The sequence below is a fragment of the Cupressus sempervirens genome, chromosome 8 (assembly GCF_028749045.1).
Source record: "Cupressus sempervirens isolate cs-2001-9-10 chromosome 8, ASM2874904v1, whole genome shotgun sequence".
Taxonomy (NCBI): Eukaryota; Viridiplantae; Streptophyta; class Pinopsida; order Cupressales; family Cupressaceae; genus Cupressus; species Cupressus sempervirens.
This window is the reverse complement of record NC_143125.1, coordinates 369,624,741-369,645,853: the sequence shown is the minus strand read 5'-3', so window position 1 is coordinate 369,645,853 and position 21,113 is coordinate 369,624,741. Positions and strand designations below refer to the sequence as shown.

Genomic DNA, 21,113 nt, shown 5'->3' with positions numbered 1-21,113 from the left:
AATGCTACATCTAGTTCTTTTATTGCCAAGCTATAAATTTCCAACTCCTATGGAGGCCAGAGTGTAGAAACTGATCCAGTAAGAATTCAAGGGCAACTCAATAAAGTCTTTCTAGCATGCTTTCAAAAGTACAGATGAATACCACAGATCTACGGTAGCCCATTACAATCTATGAAGATGAGAAACTGTCACAGTCAGTATCCATCATCTGAAGAATAATTCAATAGATGAATAGGAATAGCCCATTAAAATCTATGAAGATGAAAGTGTCACAAACAATATACATCATCTGAAGAAATATTCAATGAAGACAAGTGTTTTTGGAATCAACTATATGAGAATATTCTTAAAGAGTGATCTCATATTCTTAAAGAGTGAGAATTTTCTTAAAGAGGATCACTCGGTTATTGTCTTTAATTCAACGAAGCTGAGAAAGACGGGAAATGTTTCTGAATCAACTATATAACTATAAGAGAATTGCTTGCATTACATTCAGTTATCCATCATCAGAATGAAGAAAAAGTACACTCAAATATCATCTATGTTGACTCAAAGATGAAAAGGATGGGAAGTGTTTCTGAATCAACTATATAACTATATGAGAATTGTCTGCATTACATTCAGTTATCCATTATCAGAACGAAGAAAAAATCACTCGTTGCTATTCAAAAAACATTTATGAGAAAAAATCATACAGAATTGTGGAAACATTCCTTTTCATAGATTTAGATTGTGTGCCAGACCGGATCTGCAACAGCAATCTTTTTGCTCAGCGGCAGCTCATTCAGTTATTTTCAATAAAAGAACGATCTCAGATTTTTAAAATTTACAAAACAAATCAATCATAATTATATCTAACTTGTTAATGTATGCTGTAATTATATACAAGTCAGTTCAACAATCTCATTAACCAAGACGACCATTCCAGTAAATTAAAAGAACATTTTGTTTTTGTTAAAATAGATTCCATTTCTAAAACTAGGTAATAATAAATCCATAAATTTATCATCCCACCCTACACTTATTGAATATTATTAAAACAGTCATTTCCATTTCTTAAATTTCCCAAAGCCATGCTTCCATTTCTTAAACTTTCCAAAGCCATGTAGTCATTTCCACTTCTTAAATTTTCCGTGTTTCCCACCTTTTCCATGTTTCCCAAACTTGCCACCATGCTTTCCATGCTTTCCAAACTTACCATGCGGTTTATAACCATGTCCACCAAAACCGCCAAGTCCACCATATCCACCATGTCCACTGTGTCCACTGTGTCCAGCAAGTTGGTGAGCACCATAAGCTGCTGCAGCAGCAGCTGCGCCTCCAGCTAGAACACCTCCAAATCCACCCATGCCATGCCCTGAAAATAACATTAATCAACGGTCAAAGCATTTTTTAATTTTTTTATGTGAGTAGTTAGCAAGTCCCAGTTTAATTCATGCAAAAATCTCATTAACCAACCTCTTTGTTAGCCATTAACTGTAGAGATTTGACCTGCACCACCAGGCCAAGATGGTAGCACAGAGGACAAAATAATCTGATACATTACTAAATAACAGAATAAATGCGCAAAAGAAACAATTGTAAAAACTGTTGCTCTTTTAGAAGACAGAGAGATAGCACAGTTATGCTCTTTTATTTAGAGGAACTGGAAGGATTTAGTATGTACTATATAATAGTTTAAATGAATGGGCAAAAGAAACAATTGTATAAACTGTTGCTCTTTTAGAAGACAGAGAGATAGCACAGTTAAGCTCTTTTATTTAGAGGAAATGAAAGCATTTAGCATGTTCTACATAATAGTTTAAATGAATGGGCAAAAGAAACAATGGTATAAACTGTTGCTCTTTTAGAAGACAAAGAGAGAGCACAGTTTTGTTCTATTTAGAGGAACTGAAAGGATTTAGTATGAAGTATATAGTAGCTTAATGGCCAACAAGACAAATAATGAAAATCCTCACAGTCAAAAAGCTAGATGAATACTTCCGAATTAATTTGTCTATCCGGAATAAAAACATGCATCCATATCTCTGTATCCACCTTAGGAACCAAGTGCAAGCATGACTGTGTATATACTACATATACATACATATGTGATTGTGTGTGCCTATAGATGCTATTATGTATCTATAGATTCTATACATATTTGTGTGTGTGTATCTAGGTGTTATTATGTACCTCATATATACATTATATATGTGTATGTGTGTATACATGTAACAAGTATATATACAGACATACACATACATATACATATGAACTTAAAAATACATAAGCACACACAGATATATCTTACATACATGTACTTTTCAATTCTTGCAAAATATGAATACCATCCAAGTAAATGGTAATGGATAAGCTAGCGACAATGGAGGAGCTTGAATATGTCACATTCAGCACCAATGAACAATGTTAGCACATTAGTTAAAGCAAAAGGATACAAATCATTCATACAATTCATCTTTAGTTCTTATGGTTGCCTTCCAAACAGCCCAACTTCATATCAGTTTTGGTGCAATATTGCACACCTTGAAGCAAATGTACACATTTATCAATGTCAAACAGTGGATTGATTCTTCATAATTTTAAATTATTGTTCAATGATCGATATTTGATACATAAATTCCAAGGACAATGTTTCCTTAGCACTAAGACAATCAAGTTTTAGAGAAGAAAGGCCTTGGCCAGATCATATCCCTTGGCTACCGGGTTCTTAGATATAGCATTAGATCTCACCCAATAGGTCTGTGACGAGTTATTTTTTCAGAAATGGAGAACCTCAACAATACTAGACCCAAAATTGACCTGATATTCTACCATACACAACATCTGGACATCTTTGCTTACACATTGGCATTCCTAATTCTAATTGTAACATATTAACACATTGCCACTTCTCTATGCACAACTTGGCACACTACCAATGCATGATTACTCTACGGCTTTAGTGCCTTTGACCAAACCATGAGCAACCAAATCTTTTGCATATCAAACACAAGCTTGCAAGTATTGCTCGATAAATGCCAAAGTAACTTTGGTATTAAAAGGAACTTTGAGATGAAGTCATTCAATTGTTGACTTTACAAAACCATGTTGCAGTCCACCAATGTGTGTGTCATTAGAGTCGTAGAAATATTGGTTTACCAAGTGAAAATTAAAAATTTCTCCTGATGCGATGGAAAAACACACCCTTCCAGCTGCAAGCATATTCAACACAAAGGACATTTAACAATACAAAGAGCTCTCTGCCATCTATGATTTCACAAATACTAAATAAGTTTGCAACATAAACAGAAAACACATACATAGACTTCAAGACAAGAAAACTCTATATTACAAAAATGGCCTCCCTCTTTGCCCTCTCTCAAAACATCAGTGTCTCTTATCACAGTGCCTACACATAAATTTTCCTTCAGTCCTCTGAAGGAATGCTCTCCTCTATCCCATTTCCCCAATTCTCACCACAACGCAGTCCCTCTCCTTTGGGTAGATCATACCCTTTTCAGACTCACACCACTCTTTCTTTCCTTCTTTGTTGCCTACTCTTTTGTTTGTCAACGATTCCTTCAATTCATGCAGCCAGACCACACTTTTACATAGGCCTCCTCTCTCTCCTTCCGTTAATTCATTTTCCTTTCATTTATTAATGAATATACTAATTATATTCTACAGTCATTCAAAAAAACGATACTCTTCTGACCTTTATTGCCCCTTAATCTTAATCACGGTCCTTATTATAAATGATGCTCTCTTCCACATTCCCTTGAATTGTAGTAACGCTCATAAATTTTCAATTGTAACCATTCACCATATTCAAATAGTGCAGAAGGTATTCATTGTTTTGCCAGGTCCCTACTAAATGTAGATCCTCCTGCATCATCTCCAATGGCTCTACATCATAGGTGCTTGTATTAGATTTAGGATTGTCTTCATACTAATCTGTGCATTAGCAGGAAACTTAATATATTCCTCTTGATGGGCCATTTTACTGATTAGATTTGAGCATGTCCTTTAAGCCTTGGTCAGCATTTGACTGCATCTTGCATGATGATGTTTCATTTAATTCTTATCGTCGAAGATAACACAAAACAATTGGCTTCAATCCAATACTCTGGGTGTAGAAAAGGTACTATTGTTCCTCAAAGTTAAGGATAGCAAAGATGTGAACAAGTAGCTTATGGATTAATGTATTTGCTTGGGCTTGATCTAATGTGTATTTTACGGTTAATTAATACCTGTGACATTCAGATTTGTTGTGGATTAGAGACTGATTTATTCCCCTACTCCTCTTTCCAATTTAGTGCTGGGGTCTTTGGATGTTCACAATGTTGTGCATGAAGGATTGATTCTACACTGAACAATTTGGCTTTGTTTGGCCTTTTTCTCTAAGTAGGCATTACAATATCTTCGCATGTTTGCATGGTGAGAAACTCTATCTTGGCAAATAGATGAAGAAAAGCCACAAGTATTGTATCACAAATTTGTAGGTGTGTGTGGAGGTCACAAATTTTATTTGTAATTGTCGGAATGAAACATCCCAAACGGATATTGACCCAATTCCTTCTTCAATATATATTCAGAGCTTAAACATAGGCAGATGTATTACGAAACAACAATAGACACCACTAGATTCTCCAATAGATATTAACCCGTTCTTTCTCAAAATAATATTCAAGATTCAAGCATATGAAAATGTGTTACAAACCAACAGTATAAAACCAGTAAACTCTCATAAAATTCCTTAAAACATGTTATTACATTATACAACAGCAATATAATAACCAACATTCAAAATCCAATCTTAAACACAGTTTTACAGTCAAACTGGAACACTAAGAGAAGAACCTGTGAGTTCATACAAGACACCTAAAGTGACGTGTCCACAAACAATGGGTTTGCGTCCACTGTCTGCCAACACGAGGGGCTATGTCCTCACACAGGCTGAAAGCTAAAGCTTTCTGAATAACTCTCGCAAGAGAGATACTGAAATCTGAATCATAAATCAAGTATCCTAAATAAATGAGCCTCTTCTCCTTTTATCCTCACAGCTATGATTCTTCAACTCCCTTCCTGGCTTTTTCTCTTATCTCTCCTTGACATTTTTAACCCACTTTATAATATTAAATTGACCTTTTATAATTTGAGTCCACGCTCTCCAAGTCAACTTTAATATTATATGAATGTCTACCTTTTCTAATGTCCCAAAAAGGGGACATTACAAATCTTCCCTCCTCAAGATTGCTTGTCGTCAAACAATTAGTACCAAGATCCCATATGAATCTGCAAGTAGCCTGTAGCCCAACCTCAAAACAAATCCCGCCACATGGCAAAGCAAGGTGTCACTCTTCAACCCATCCATCAACCGAATCCCTAGACCCCGTATAAATCTATGAAATATCGCTACACCTGTAGACTGTACAACCCTGATTATCATCGCATCCAGTCTCAAACTGAGAAGAACTAAAACAAAATCCTCAACAAGCCATAGATACATATGGTCAACACCTGGATCCCAAACCTTGTTGTCATGACCAACTGATATGATGAAGTAGAAATGTATCCAGGAGCTATGTATAACCCAATAGATCATGATGAACCGACCTAAATACATGATGTAAGAAACAAGCTGCTGAAAAGCTAAAAATAACACCATGGGTGCATCAAATACCATACTGTCATCATCAATCTGGAGAACCTCTAAGTACATAGGTACTATGAATAAAAATGAAGCTGAAAAACCATTCCTTGTGATTGAAACATGACTCTCATCAACTCTCCACCAAGATCTATTCAATGGCTAATGTATGAAATCCATCCAACTCCTGTATGGGTTCAAATTGGGAACCATATTTGGGCTGAAAAAAGGGCAAGCGAACATAGTCAATTCACCACACCAATCCTACGACCAAGATTCGCCGCTAAAAACTATAACTGGATCCAAAATTCTCAAGTCGAGATCATCCTCTTCATGACAATCAAAAAGAGTGTCCTCATTTATCTCAAAAAGGGGATTATCGAAAATCCAATCAGCATCCACTCCAAACATGGAGTTGTCTGTAAGCTGACTGTGATCTGAAGATTCGGTACTTGGTCTTTTGGGATAGTTGTCCAAGTCATAAGTCTGTTGAATGCTACCAAGTTCATCAATTACCTCTTGGAAAAACTTTTGCCTCTCTTTTCCCTCATGTTCCTGAAAATGATTCATGATGCTGAACTGATTTCTTCTTCTTGAAGAATAAATTGAGTATCATCCAATGCCTCACGAGCATCCTTAAGCTCCCTTTTGAGCTCCATAATCTTATTCTTTTCTTTACTCCACTGATCAACATATATTCCAACAACCTTAAGAATATAATCCTTGTCGGAAAGCAAACACAAATAATATGATTTCATAGTTTCAAGAGTTGTTTTGATCACCTACAAATCAGCAACAAGCCCATCTCCTTCCACTCCCTTTTGAGCCTCCTGTAGAGATCCTCAACCATCTTGTGAGTGTTGTCATAACGTACCAAAGATGCCACAAACATGTCTTTACTAACCTTTAGCTGGCTCTTTAAAGTATGCATTTCATTATTGTCATGTTGAAGTGGTTAATTGTCTTGCAATATCATCTCGGATTGTTCCTCTGAATTCATGTCATGGGCATAAGAGATAAATGGTTCATCACACCTCTCAAAATCATAGGCCTTCTTTCCTTGTTCTCTTGATTTGTATGCAAAGACCAAAGTGTTGTCATATATCATTAGTATATAAAGGCTCATCATACAAAGACCCCAACCTGCTATTACCTCGTGTACAACCAACCTCATCAACCTACTATTACCTCATGTGCAACCAACCTTATCAACCTACTTGTCAAAGCCAACCTACAAATTACCAACGTAGAAACTTGCACCCTGTGTAACATCTTCTATGTGATCATGGGAAAGCTGTAAACCAATGGTAGTTAATTGATCTTCTTTTTCAAAACCCTCTATTAGATGATTTTAGTCCGCTAAAAATTCTTCATACAATTTTTTGCACTGGTCTTTTGCAAGGAGATCTTGAACCAATTCCAAATACTTCCTTTTTGCCATATCAGTCTTATTTTGCTGCTTTGGGTAAAAATCAATGTAATCACTAAATGATAAGTCATTTGAAATTTGGGTAGGAAAAAATTTTATACTCTCTATAAATATTGAGTATTTCCACTCTTATATCAGATTCAAATTTTTGGGCTAACTGCTCTTGTAGCTTCATGGTACCTTTCATGATTTTATCAAGATCCTTTATTTTTTTTACATCATTAGCTACCTCTAACTTATTCCTCAAATTATCAAGGTGGATGAAGAAAACCAATGTGCCTAGATCTTTAACAACGTTGCTGTAGCATTTTGGATAATTTTATATCAAAGGAATGTCCTAAATGTTTTGTGCTGAATTTGCTTGTTGCCTTGAGATATTGTTAACTAATTTTCTAGGTTGACATTTCCCCACTCTTCAACTGACTTTTCAAACCATGAATTCTAACCTCATCACTTCCAGCATACTAATTATGATTGTAATTCTGAATTGAGATTGTAATTCAAACTACCTAATTGTTAACCTCAAATTGGAAAGCTTAAATGTCCCCTTACAGGCAATGACTAGATTGTAATTTGATGCACTACTTCTTGGATTTCAAAAAGCTAAGACTCTTCAGACTGCACTCCACTAGTTATTGCCCTGGGGGAATGACAATCACATGGTCTACTCTAAAGTGGTCCCGTATGCAGGGAGGCACATGGTGTTCTAGCTATTTTCTGTCAATGACTCACAAGGTTTACTAGCTCGTGGGTGATATGCTTGCCATGTTGGACACCTAACCACCAATACCCACGTCTGTTGCTGCTACTCACACTATAACCCCACACCCTTACCAGTTGCCTTCATATCCAATGTTGTAGCTATTCACTGTTGTCCGTCCAGACCAACCAACTTTGGCCTGGGCAGCCTAACTTCCCTTAGTATCCTCTTGGTTTGGTTGAGACTTCTTCCCTGACTCTACTAATGTCGCCCGCTGATCTCCATATTAGTCAGAGGTTATTGCAGAGTTGCCTTTTGAATGGCTGCTATCGTAAGCTACTCCCCTATACTGAATGTTGTATTTGAATTGACTTTAAGACTACCAAACGGCTCCACCATCCATCTCGTCAATACTAAACAACTCCATTGAACTAGAAGGACTTGACTGAAATAAAATCTTAACCTTCACACTTTGTACTTGATTCTAATAATACTAGAAGTGAAACTGGGGCTACATCCAGTTTCCACAATCTCCTTAAGGGGTTTTGTCCTCAATAAGGTGTGTATTTCAACAATAACATATCTTATTTTGATAAAATCAATAACCTCACAAGATGGCAGGATGCACAGCTCTAATACCATTGAAATATCCCAAACGGATATTGACCCAATTCCTTCTTCAATATATATTCAGAACTTAAACATAGGCAAATGTATTACAAAACAACAATAGAAATCACTAGATTCTCCAATAGATATTAACCCATTCTTTCTCAAAATAATATTCAAGATTCAAGCATATAAAAATGTGTTACAAACAATCAATATAAAACCATTATACTCTCACAAAATTCCTTAAAACATGTTATTGCATTATACAACAGCAATACAATAACCAACATTCAAAATCCAATCTTAAACATAGTTTAAAAATCAGATAGGAACACTAAGAGAAGAACCTGTAAGCGCATACAAGACACCTAAAGTGATGTCTCCACAAACAATGGGTTTGTGTCCATTGTCTATCGGCACGAGGAGCTACGTACTCACACTGACTGAAAGCTGAAGCTTTCCACCCACACTATGAAGCAAGGTATCACTCTACAACCCATCTATCAACTAGATCCCTAGAATCCCATATAAATCTATGAAATATCACTGCACCTATAGACTGTACAACTCTAATTATAATTGCATCCAGTCTCAAACTAAGAACTACAACAACATCCTTGACTCCCTTCCTGGTTTTTCGTCTTATCTCTCCTTGTCATTTTTAGCCCACTTTATAATTATTAAATTGACCTTTTATAATCTGAGTCCACGCTCTCCAAGTCAATTTTAATATTATATGAATATGTCTTTAACTTTTCTAATGTCCCAAAAAGGGGACATTACACAGAACTTCATGTACTCTTCCTCACAGTGCTTAAAAAAATATAGCACATTTTGCATACAAGTTGACTTCATGTACTCTTCTTCACAGTGCTTAAAAAAATATAGCACATTTTGCATACAAGTTGACTTCATGTACTCTTCCTCAAGTTGCTTGAAAAAATAATACCTTTTTTACATACAAGTTGACAAATTTTACATGTGTTAACCACTGAAAAATTCAAATAATGCTGATATTGGGCATTAAGCTGAAGAATTTCTCACAAGAGTCGACCAATGAGAAACTTTATAATACTTGTATTGGTTCTTGATTGTAAGCTTCCCACCAATGTGGGCATGATCAAATTTGTTAAGAATCAAAATATTTCCTTTGTAAAATTGCTAAAAATTCATCCTTGTGGTGCTTAAAAGGCCATGTTACTTTTGCAGAAAACCTGAAAAATTTCTCAAAAGTGTCAAACAAAGAAAAAAATGTTTGTATTGAACATTGATTGTGAGCTTTTCACAACCATGAGACCAACGTGGACATCTTGGAAGTTCATAAAATATCTTCACAAAATTGCTAATATTCCATGTACTCCTCATAGTGGCTAATGAATAATATTTTTTGTAAACAAGCTGAAAATCAAAAAACTTTTCTAGATTGTCAACCAATGAAAAATCATGCTTCATTTGGGCATTGATTTTAAGCTTACCAAAGATGTGAGACCCAAGTTGACATCTTCAACACAACTACAATAATCTTATCAACACCACTGAATTGCTTAACAAAGAAGTAGGCCATTTTGGCTTTGCAAGATCAAAACATTCAATTCTGATCGGAACTTGATATTTTAAAAGCATTCCTACATAATATTGGAAACAATTCAGATTGGAATTTGATATTGAAAAATCATTCCTCCATTCTTTAAGCCTTCTAGGGGACTAAGGCAAGCCAACCCTTTATCCCCTATCCTTTTTGTTATCGTTGCTGAATGTATTGGGAGGATGATAGCTGTTGGTATTGCTTCTAAGGGTTTGGAGGGGATTAAGTCATCCTCTGTGGGATCCGCCTTCTCTCATCAACAATTTGTTGACAATACTATTCTTGGTGGGGCAGCTTCTATTAGGGAGGCCAGAAATATCAAAGCGGCACTTAAATGCTATCCTAGGGCTTCTAGTCAGCTGATTAACTAGGATAAGAGCTCTTTGTACTTCATGAACACTCCCCTTGATAGACAAGGTCGCATTGCTGATATATTGGGTTGTAATATCGCGGACCTGACGACTACTTACTTGGGGCTCCCTCTTGGGTTGAAACCCCCGAACTCGTTCTAGAGTAGCCTAATTGATAAATTCAATAAGGAGCTAGCTAGTTAGAAGGGAGTTCCGCTGAGTCAAGCTGGCAAACTCCAACTTCTAAAGTCTACCTTTTAGAACCTCCCTACTTATGCCCTCATCAGATCTTTATCCCTTCTAAATTTGTGGAGGCTATTGAAAGAATCCACAAGCGGCTCTTATGGTCGGGTACTGAAGAACACAGAGCGCTTCCCCTTATTTCTTGGGATATGGGCTACCATCCTAAGAATAGAGGAGGATTGGGTATAAGAAAGATAAGAAACTTTAATCAAGCCCTTGTGGCTAAGCAAGTCTAAAGAATATTTAATAATAAGGGAGAGTGGAGAGATATTTTGGACTCTAAATGTCTCAACAGCAATTTGTCCTTTTAAGAGTTTTTGTCTTCTAATAACATTTTGAATGACTCCTCCATCCGAAAGAATATTTTGAAAGCTAGAGGTACCGCTTCGATGAACGTTAAATGCAAGGTTGGCAATTGGCTTCCAATTAGCAAACTAGTTAATTATGAAGATTTTTATGTGTGGAGAGATGCTTGCAAGGCTACATTTGGTTCTCATTTCTCATGTTGATAATTACTGGCTAGATGGGGCTTGGCTGAATTTATGTGAGATCTCTCCTTGGTTGGTGCCCCTGATGTCTATTGTGTCTTCCATTGTCATTGTTGTAGGCAAGATACCCTTGTTTAGGTTGCTACTCCTTTAGGGTCTTTTTCTGTGGCCTCATCTCATCACCTTTGTCTATTATCCCTAATTCCCCACCTTGTCGGGCGAAGGCATGGATCTCTGGTCTAATCCCACAAGTTAACATATTTTTTTGAAGCCTCCTTCAAAATAGAGTCCTCACTATTGATAACTTGTGTAAAGGGGGTTTCTATCTTCCTAATATGTGGATCATGTGCTGTGTTGATGTTAAGTCCACTAGTCATCTTTTTATTCATTGCCCTTTTTCCAGAGATATTTGGTGTGTGTCTTTTTTAGTGAGCTAAATTTCCCTTGTATTCTCCCCTCTAACCTATCTGATTGTTTTGTCCAATAGTCCCTTTCTTTTCGGCCTTTTCTTAACTTTAAAAGATTTTGGTTCCTTTCTCTTCCTTACATTTTATGGGGGATTTGGAAAGAGCACAACAACAGGATTTTTAGAGACAAATCTTCTTCTCCCAAGGTGGTCTTCTTTAAGATAGTCAATGCTATCTTGGAAAACCTTACTTGTTTTGTGGGTTGATTCTCTAACTTTAATCTATTGATTAAGTCTATGCATAAGGCTAACCCTAATGGTTGTAGTAGAAGGGACAGAAGGTGGCTCTTTCCTCCTATTGACTAGTACAAGGCTAATTTTGATAGGGCAACTAAGGGAAATCCTAGGCTATCTAGGTGTGAGGGAGTGTTAAGAAATCATTTTGGCCAATGCCTTGCTACAATGGCGCTTACCTTAGGAAAGCAGACTTACCACTATGCAGAGGTGATGGTGGCTCTTCAAGCTACTAGAATGGCTAAGGACATGGATGTTTCCAATCTATGGCTGGAGGGTGATTCAAAAAATATCATCAATTGTTTGAAAAGAATTTTTAAACCTTCTTGGACTAAAGACATCCTTACCACTATGGATAACTATTTTATTTCCCATGTTTATAAGGAGTCCAACATGGTCACTCACTCCTTAGCTAACATGGTTGATAGACTCAATAGCAAGATGAGGTGGCACGGCAATATGGCCCTCCCTATAGAGCTCATATCAAGTATTAAAATGATTTGATCAATGGTAAAAAAGGCAAATTTCTCAATGATGTTGATCGTACCTAGAGGTGACGCATTAATGATTACAAGGTATATGAGGAATTGCAAGGACGAGATGTGTATTGATTTCCCCTTTTGCTCGCACATTTTGTGAGTGATTTTTACCACTATTTCCTTCATTTTTATTCACAATCAATTTATTGATCGCAATTGTCCCTATGTCCCTATGTTATATTTTTGGAGTATGAGTTGCAAAATAAAAGCATGGGTAACCAATGAAGATGCAGGGAGCCACCCAACTATGAGATATGGCAAAGAAGAACAAAGCTATGGGAGATATTGCATAAGGTGGTCTTACACTGTTTAATGTTTATGGAGACGTTGCGTGGGGAAAACTTGAAGTGACCGAGATTTTTCTAAATAGCTGGAACGAGAGCTATCTAGAGGTCTTTGGATTCTCATAGTTGGGAAGAAATTCTACAAGGACAAGAAGATTTTGAGGCCACTATTGAGGTGTTCCCTAAAGAGGATGATGAGCAGGAGGCCCTGGTTAAAGATGGTAAGACATACTACGTTATTTTGAATCACTTCACGCATACTATCAAGATTTCCATTCCTTTTTACCTGTATACGTCTATGAATGCCAGCATTCATGGGATTAGGGATGGTGTGATTACTAAAACTCCACTACATGATGGCCTGATGCTTTTAATTTATGAATATTTTAAAACTCACTCCATGGGAAAACAAATTAAGGATAACGGTGAGTCTGAGGCAAAGGATGATGATTATGTTTCCCAACATCATTTCTCTAAAACTGAGGACAATGAAGATATGCATTCTAAGGACCCTGAGGCCATCACTACCAAGGGTAAAGGTAAGGGTTCTTCCTCCAAACGTCCCTTGAAATCTGCTAAGGAGGAAAGTAAAAAACATAAGATCACTATAATGGTCATTTCATTAGACAAGGAGTACAATGAGGAGGAGGATGACATGGATATGGATGAAGAGGAACCGGAAGGTTGCAGAAAGTCAAAGACCTCCCCTTCCCTTGTTATGAAGAATAAGAAATAGAAAAAGGTTGTGTCAAAGACCCCCAGCAAAAATGATAAGAAGATTGTTAAAGAGTCTCACTTGAGGCCTACCATAAGATCTATGATGAATCATCCTTCCAATTCCCCAATTAGGAAACCTCCTATGCTGAAGAAAATTGTGTGGAGGAATATTGATATGAGTACCATGAAGTTGGGTATTGTCAGTGAAAATATGGAGTTGGCCATGAGGGGTGAGGAGTCTGGTAATGTTGATCTCAGAGAGCTTATCGATCCTTCTATGCTTATTCTCAGTGATTCCAGCAAAGAGCCTCGGATGGATGTGTTGCTTACTGCTAGGAGTGGTATGTTAGATAATTTCAAGGCCATTAAGGGGCCTTTTCATGAGATTAATGATATTAATGATAGGATGAAGGCCTTTGAGAGCAGAGTTAATAGTAAGAAGGACAATGATGATGGGGCAAGGGCTGGTGTGGCTATGAGTTCGGTGATGGATATTGCTGCCTTTCAGAGGCTGGAGGCCAAAGTTCTTGAATTGAATAGCAGGGTTGCTAGATTGGAAGACACTCTCAAAGGCATTGCTGATCAGAGCTTCAAAATCTTGAAGGCTTCTAATGATCATGTTAAAATTCTTGTCAGCAAGTTGGAAGGTTCCCTAGAGGAGAAGGCAATTGTTAAGATTGTTCATGATACAGAGCACAATGAGAGCCAGGGTGGTCCAGGTAAAAGAATAAGATCCAGCACCAGGAAGATGGCCTCTGCTGCCACTGGTGAAGTCAAGCAACTCAAGCAATATGTCGCAAGGATGGATGAGCTTGAGCTTGAGCTTGAGGCAGCTGAGCTTCTGAAGAAAATGGGATAGTTGGCACGTGTTGTCTGGGTTCTATGTTTTTTTGGTTTTCTATGCTTTGGTTCTTATCCTTCTGTTGCTGTCTCTTGTTGGCTGGCTTCTTGTTCTTGGCTGGCCTTGTTCTGTTTGTCTTGTTTCTTCATATGGGCTGCAATGGTTTAAATCTTTAGCTCTATTTTGTACAGGATTTCAGAGCCCCTTCAAAACCTATTTTGCCTTAATCAAAAACATACAAGACAAACTAAGGTAGTGAAACTAAGGGACGCAACTACAATCACAAGTTTGCAGACCAAGCCAGCTCAGCAGACTGTCTCAGGGACTTCCTTAAGGAGTTGTTGAAGGTAGGGACACATCAGTGAGTTTCTTCTTCAAGCCAACCATCTTTCTCTTCAAACATGTTTTCCTAGGAGTTCTAATATAAATGTCACAAACCTTATTTCTGTTGTTCTACATGACAGATCAATGGGATGTATGTACAATGACCCTATGAACAAATTGGCATGAAATCTCCTCTACTATTCCAACAATCCCCACAAATGGGATGCAAGGGTGGCAAGAAGACTTTATAACCTTGTTGGCAAATTACTGGGTTATGGTCTTCTCATCAAAATTGGATTAGAAAGGCCAAAAATGCTGAAATGAGAATTTCTGTCATCAGAGGACTAGATGGATGCATCATAAGTGATACAGAGAATTATGGTGCAGTGAGGATTAGTCCTGGTCCTATACTGGCACTACAGAAGCAACATTTAGTCACAAATGCTGAGCACAGTCAAGGTAAGACATCAGACAACAGATAATAGAATAGCATGTCTAGGTACAGTACAAAATATTATGTTGAAAGGACCTTAATCATGTGTCTTGTAGAGGATGTTATGCCCAGCAAAGCCTCTGCTTTACAATCTGCAGCATAATGTTGAAAAATGTAATGAAGAAGCTATCAAGCTAGACTATAGAACTTCATGTGCCCATAAATCCACAGAAATGAAACAACAACATCGGTGTTGTGCCACAAGGAATGGTGGTAGTGATCATAATTGTACCCTACAATGCAGCACCAAGCGACAAATAGCCAGGATTGCCAAGTTAAGAGTATTGACCATCACAGCTTGGCACACATGATAGAAAATGCAATGGTATCGTTAGCTCTACTGTGGACAAAATTAAACTGTGAAAGGCCCCTAAAAAGCTGTCTTATAGAAGACATCGTACTCAATAAACATCTGCTTTGAAATATGCAACAAATCTCTCGAGACAGATTATTGAACACCATGTTCTCATGAATCTCCAGACATGAAAAACAAACAAATCCCCCATCAGATATAAATGCAGTCATGGATGAAAGAAAAGAACAAAGAACTTTAGTTGTGTAAAATGAATTGGAATGGGCAGATGTCATTCAACTTTATTGGATGAGTTAGAATAGAATATTGAGGCATAACAGTTATAATCGGAGTGTCAGAAAATAAATTGAGATTCGTTTTGGACTGTTACTCTCCAGATGATAATTCAGTATGTATTTGTATTATATGAAAATCATCAGATTTAACCATATGAATAAGCCCATAACAGATCTATAGATGAATAAACGTAAACAGCTAGTTGACATGATGTTATCTTTCATGTAATAATACATCACTGTCACCAAATGTATTATATTGTGTACTTTATTCAAAAATTTATGCCTTGAGTTGCTATTAGTATTTCCCTGACAATGCTTGCTGCTTGGCTCTTGGCACCAGATGAGACTGTCAAACAAAAACATCATCGCAGCTAATCGAAAGTATTTCAAATCTTCAATGCTTATAATTCTATGCAAATCTAAATTCTAGCTGAATTAATCTATAGAATAACTTTACACATTTCTAGCCCTATAGAGCACCGGTTGTAATGGCACACTAAAGATATGATTATCAGATAAAGATGAACTAGATTTGTCATAAACTTATGCAATACTTAATTTCAATTATTTATTCTATGTTCAAATCAATTATAAAAAGAAAAACATATTGTCGAATAAATAGTACATATATGAAAAAGTCAAGTCTTTATCCTTGACTCCTATATCCCACTTAGTAAATACATATTATATCATTCCTCTTTCAAGAATAAATCAAATCCTAATGCTTCCTCTAAAAGAAATTAGTAAAATTAAAATCTCAGCTCTAGCATTTAGCAAACATACCAGGCTGTTGATGACCTGAAGAATGACCTGACGCTGGATAGCCACCATATGGAGGATATCCTGGAGGTGGTGCACCTTGTTGAGGAGGGTAACCATATGGTGCATTTTGCTGAGGTGGAGGATAACCTTGTGGACCAGGATATCCTGAAGGTGGGTATCCTGAAGGAGGGTAACCTGAAGGAGGGTATCCAGAAGGAGGGGCTGATGGAGGATATCCCGAAGGAGGATAACCTGAATGCATACCTCCCATTATATTTGACAAGAGTCCTTTGTCCCCATATTCACCCTCCTCTGGCTTTTTGTTACCTCCTCCCATTCTTTACTGAGCTAGTCACTAGTGCAAGCCAATATAACTGATAATATTTCTTATAGCGAAGTTGAGCTTCAAGGATGCACAATTATCACAGTGTTTGGCACTTATCTTCCTTCTCTTTCAACGGCTACTGTAACAGAATGATGGAATCAGATTCAACTCTTATAAGGCAAAACAGTGTTCAACAGCGGAACTAAGAGCAGATGCACATCAAATCTTGACTACCTGTCAAATTAGTTAGACAGCCCGTTAAATTTCAACATCATGAATCACCTATCTCCTTAAAAATAGAATTTGATCTCCCTATCTACCTGGCAAATCATTTTCATCGATTCATTCAAAATATCACAGAAAACAAACAAATGAAGAAAAAACACAATCATAATACCACCAAGCAACACTAAATTAAACTCACGTATATACTACTATTAACTTCAATTACATTTCCCACACTGATAATAAGACTTACATCTATCGAAAAGGTATCCACCAAAACAAAAGATAGATCTCAGACCAAAGTGCCAGTTAGTTTTATCTACAAGCGCCTAAAAGGACAACTAGATGTCAAACAAAGGGAAAAAAACTCTAGTGCAACACGCAAACATGACGGATTCGAACCCCTCTACAATAAGAAGTTCACTTTAGTATATATTGTGAATGGTAATCTGATTCCAAGGCAAACAAAAAAGCAGTTATGCACATGGTTTGGTATTCTATTTCTCAGATTTCCTACATGGTTGTCCTCTGTAAAGTTCCAAGTGTATTTGTCTTACAGGATGCTGCGTCATGCCATTTTTCTGCGACTGATATTTCAGCAGTTGCACAAGTTGCGTTATACCATAGACGCAATCAAATATGCTACGGGGCGAGATAGAGTTTGAGGTTTCATTCTAATCAGATGCATGTCATGTAGACTCTCTTTCAAAATTAATAGGGGTCGTTTGGCAACTCTGAGAGCTTGCTGTTATCCATTCTGTTATGATTTCAGGATTGCATTCATTATAAAAACCTAATCCAATAAAATGTATGTTTCCTTTAGCCAAATCCAATTTTTTTATGAGTTAACCCACTTATCAGACGAATATATTTAGGGATGAAATAGAAACCAAATGGAATCCTCCACCAACGACTTAGCTTCAGCTGATTTCGAAACATTTAAAGAGAACCCAACACGAGCAAGGGCGGCAAGGATTTGTTTGAAATCATGATGGAATAGCCAACCTTCAAATTTTCCCTTGGTTTTGTTCCACTGACCACCACGAATTACTAATATTTCGAAATACATCGAGATTTGTATTGAAGAACGATCCGAGCATAGGCTTATGGAATTTCAAATTTGCATGCGGTTAGCTCAGAACCATACCACCAATAGCTAGATTTTTAAAATTAGCTCTCCATTTTTTGGCATCTCTGTACAATGATGTGTCTCCTCTTTAACTATCAAATCGAAATAAACAACTAGATGTCAAACAGAGGAACTAACAAATGTGCAACTTGCGAGCATGGCAGAGAATAAGCCCTCCAAAGATGTACAAGGCGAACCAAAAACGATAAGAGATCAATATTTTTCTGAGTGCATTACCCCATTTGAAGGATGGTCGAATTGCATTATGAACGAATCTAGCGATATATACCCTCAGTTGTTAAATATTACCGAAACAAATTGCAGTATTTGTACATCTGACGAATGAGTTATTTACCTGACTTCCAGAAATAGAGGAAGCCTTCATACAATCAATAAACTCCTCTAATTTAGATTCTTTAAGCATATAAAACGTTGGTTTTCCATACACGGAACCAACAAATTTAAACAAATAGCAGCGGAGAGAATTGCTTCCATTCTATATCATACACATTCACGCGATCCGCAAGGGTTTTGAAAACAATACATCCGCCCTTTCAACAGCTGTTGTTCTAATATGATGTCTGTCATATGCCATTCAACAGTTCTTCAGATGCATGATTTCCGAGTTTGTTTCATAGGATTTCTCGAGTTAAAAGCACAATCGATCGCCACGATTTTGAATTCTGAACGGTACGGTAAGAAAAGCGGCGCGAATAACATTTTGAAAGTAAGGTAGGAATTGCTTACCGGAAATCACAACGCTCTGAAAAATCTATATCCCTCGATGTAAATTTGGCGCCTCGAAGGTTAGAAATCAGGAGGTTTGTGGGGAACTATATAGGAAGCATAAAAACAAACGAGAACACGGCAAACGCGTTGACGACGCGTTTGCGAATGGAATAGAACAGAGCGGGGTCCACCTCATTGCTTTCTTTGCCAAAATTGACACGCACATTCTTGTTTTTCGATATTTTCGAATATATCTTGATAAGAGGATAATGATACGCCTTTAAAGTTAAAAAGAATCCCACTCTACCTCGCGGTCAATGATTTTTGGGATTATTTTTCTTTGTCTTTTTCTTTTTCTTTTTCTTAGTTATCATCTTAACAAATTGAGGACGTGGGTTTAATTCTTGATTAGTGATGTTGAGCATCTAGGTCGCGGTTTTAACTTGAGGAGCCTTTTTTCAATAAAGAATTTTGAGTTTTCAATTATTAGACTAAACTATCTACTATCATGGTTTTTCTTTTATTTTTATTATTAATCAATAAGCTACATAGTGGTGTGGAGTGTGTATTTAAGGAGGTATGGAAAGTAAAATAGGGGGAAAAGCGTTTATTTTTTATACATTTGTGTTTTGTGTGATGTCAATAGTCAAGTTATTTAGCAAATGATGTTGTTTGTGCAACGAAAGTCCCAAAGGAAAATTAGTTGTTTCAAAATGATGTTGGTGTTGGCATTTGGCATTAACAAGAGGTGATGATTGGCTACAAGGTAGATGATCGATGACACTTAGTCACAACTGATGTATCAAGGAGAAGACATGAGCAAGCATAAATTAAGACGAGGAATCATAGGAGGATATTCAATGATGTCTATATAAATCAAGATTGCGATAGAAACTCATAATGATGAGAGGTAAACAAGAATCTATGTGTCAAAACATGATTGGTCAATATGTTCATATGTTATATGTGACAAAACAATAATCAATAGGATTGATGCAGTTGAAGACAAAGAAGTGATGATGAATTTTCCTTAATCAAGCAATACTGACTTGACAATTAATGGATGGAAGCAAGATAGGTGAGAAGATTCAAGATGAAGCAAGTGTAGATCAAACACATTTTGACTACTCTAGGGAATTGCACAAGAAGACCTAATGGCATTCAATGTAGTGACCGAAAATGTGTTAAGAACATATGAATATGTGAATTAGACAAGACTTATGAGTGCAACAACCTTTTAATGTGAATGAAGGTTTGAGATTAAGCAAAAAAAGAATAAGCATGGATTTAAGAAGGAGAGTCATGAGTACGAGAAGTAATGAGAACAGAGAAATAGAGTAGAGACATTGAGAGGTGAATGCAAAGAATATGTGATTACAACAAGTGAAGGAGTGGAGATGGAGAAGAAAGAAGCTATAGTGTGAGCAAAATAGAAAGGATCTGATAGGAAAGTAGTGCTACAAATAGATCATTCAAGTCATTATCACCTAATAGTTACAATGAAGGCAATCCCTTAAATGGGTGGACCTTAACCGTATTTTTATTGTAAATCCTTTACCAAGATGGACTCTCGGAAAGAGTTCCAAATCCTCTAACTGAGGTGGATCCTAACAAATCTTCTTTTACTCCTAATAGTGTACAAAACACTCCTAATAGGGTGGACCCCAAAAAGGGTATTTGTAAGCTCCTAATAGTACAACTTTTTAATTGAAGTGAAAGATTTGTGGGTATCATCTCCATTGTTACCTTCTAATAGGGGTTTTCCACGATACCAAAATGCTAGTGTTATGTGTTGTGCTTCTGTGATTGACTCGTGGTTTAAGTTTGTTTATTATAGTAATCATTTGATTAATGTTTTAGAAAGTAACATTTGACCAGTAGTTTGAAAGTATATTGCTTGTTGTATTAATTCACACCCCCCCAATACCATTTAATATGAATAATTTGTGTAAAAAAAGTTTTGATTTGATTAATGTTTTAGAAAGTAATGTTTGACCAGTAGTAGCTTACTTGTTGTACTAATTCACCCTCCCCCCCCCCCCCCCCCCCTCAAAACCATTTAATATCTATAATTTGTGTAAAAAAAGTCTCGATTTGATTAATGTTTTAGAAAATAACATTTGGTCGATAGTTTGAAGTAGTAGCTTGCTTGTTGTATTGATTCACCCCTCCCCCCCACCCTCTCAATACCATTTAATGCCAATAATTTGTGTAAAAAAAGTCTAAATTTGATTAATGTTTTAGAAAGTAATGTTTGATCAGTAGTCTGAAAGAGTAGCTTACTTGTTGTACTGATTCACCCCCACGCCCCCCCCACCCTCTCAATATCATTTAATACCAATAATTTGTGTAAAAGAAGTCTCAATAAAGTTGGCATTTCTTTAAATAAACCTTCCATAGACTTACATGGATCCA

General features: G+C 36.7%; 1 protein-coding gene across 2 annotated transcripts; it reads right to left on the bottom strand.

Moving 5' to 3' along the window:
* Positions 1 to 816: 816 nt before the first annotated feature.
* On the bottom strand, positions 817 to 18,778 carry LOC149542853 (uncharacterized). Of its 2 annotated transcripts, none has more exons than XM_089797751.1 (3): positions 18,325 to 18,778; positions 16,312 to 16,849; positions 817 to 1,357 (listed from the first exon to the last, which is right to left on the bottom strand). In XM_089797751.1, the coding sequence occupies exons 2-3, from the start codon at positions 16,625 to 16,627 to the stop codon at positions 1,110 to 1,112; spliced, it is 564 nt and encodes a 187-aa protein (XP_089653877.1). In that variant the 5' UTR covers positions 16,628 to 16,849; positions 18,325 to 18,778; the 3' UTR covers positions 817 to 1,109. The 2 variants fall into 2 exon arrangements, with proteins under 2 accessions (XP_089653877.1, XP_089653876.1); XM_089797750.1 differs by having other exon boundaries at positions 18,717 to 18,778.
* Between the last annotated feature and the right edge of the window lie 2,335 nt (positions 18,779 to 21,113).

Bases quoted from the DNA above. Each gene is read 5' to 3' on its own strand.
- LOC149542853 (XM_089797751.1), bottom strand. From the start codon at position 16,627: ATGGGAGGAGGTAACAAAAAGCCAGAGGAGGGTGAATATGGGGACAAA. The intron at 1,358-16,311 runs GTATGTTTGCTA...TGTTATTTTCAG, and splicing joins TTCAGGTCATCAACAGCCTG to GGCATGGCATGGGTGGATTT.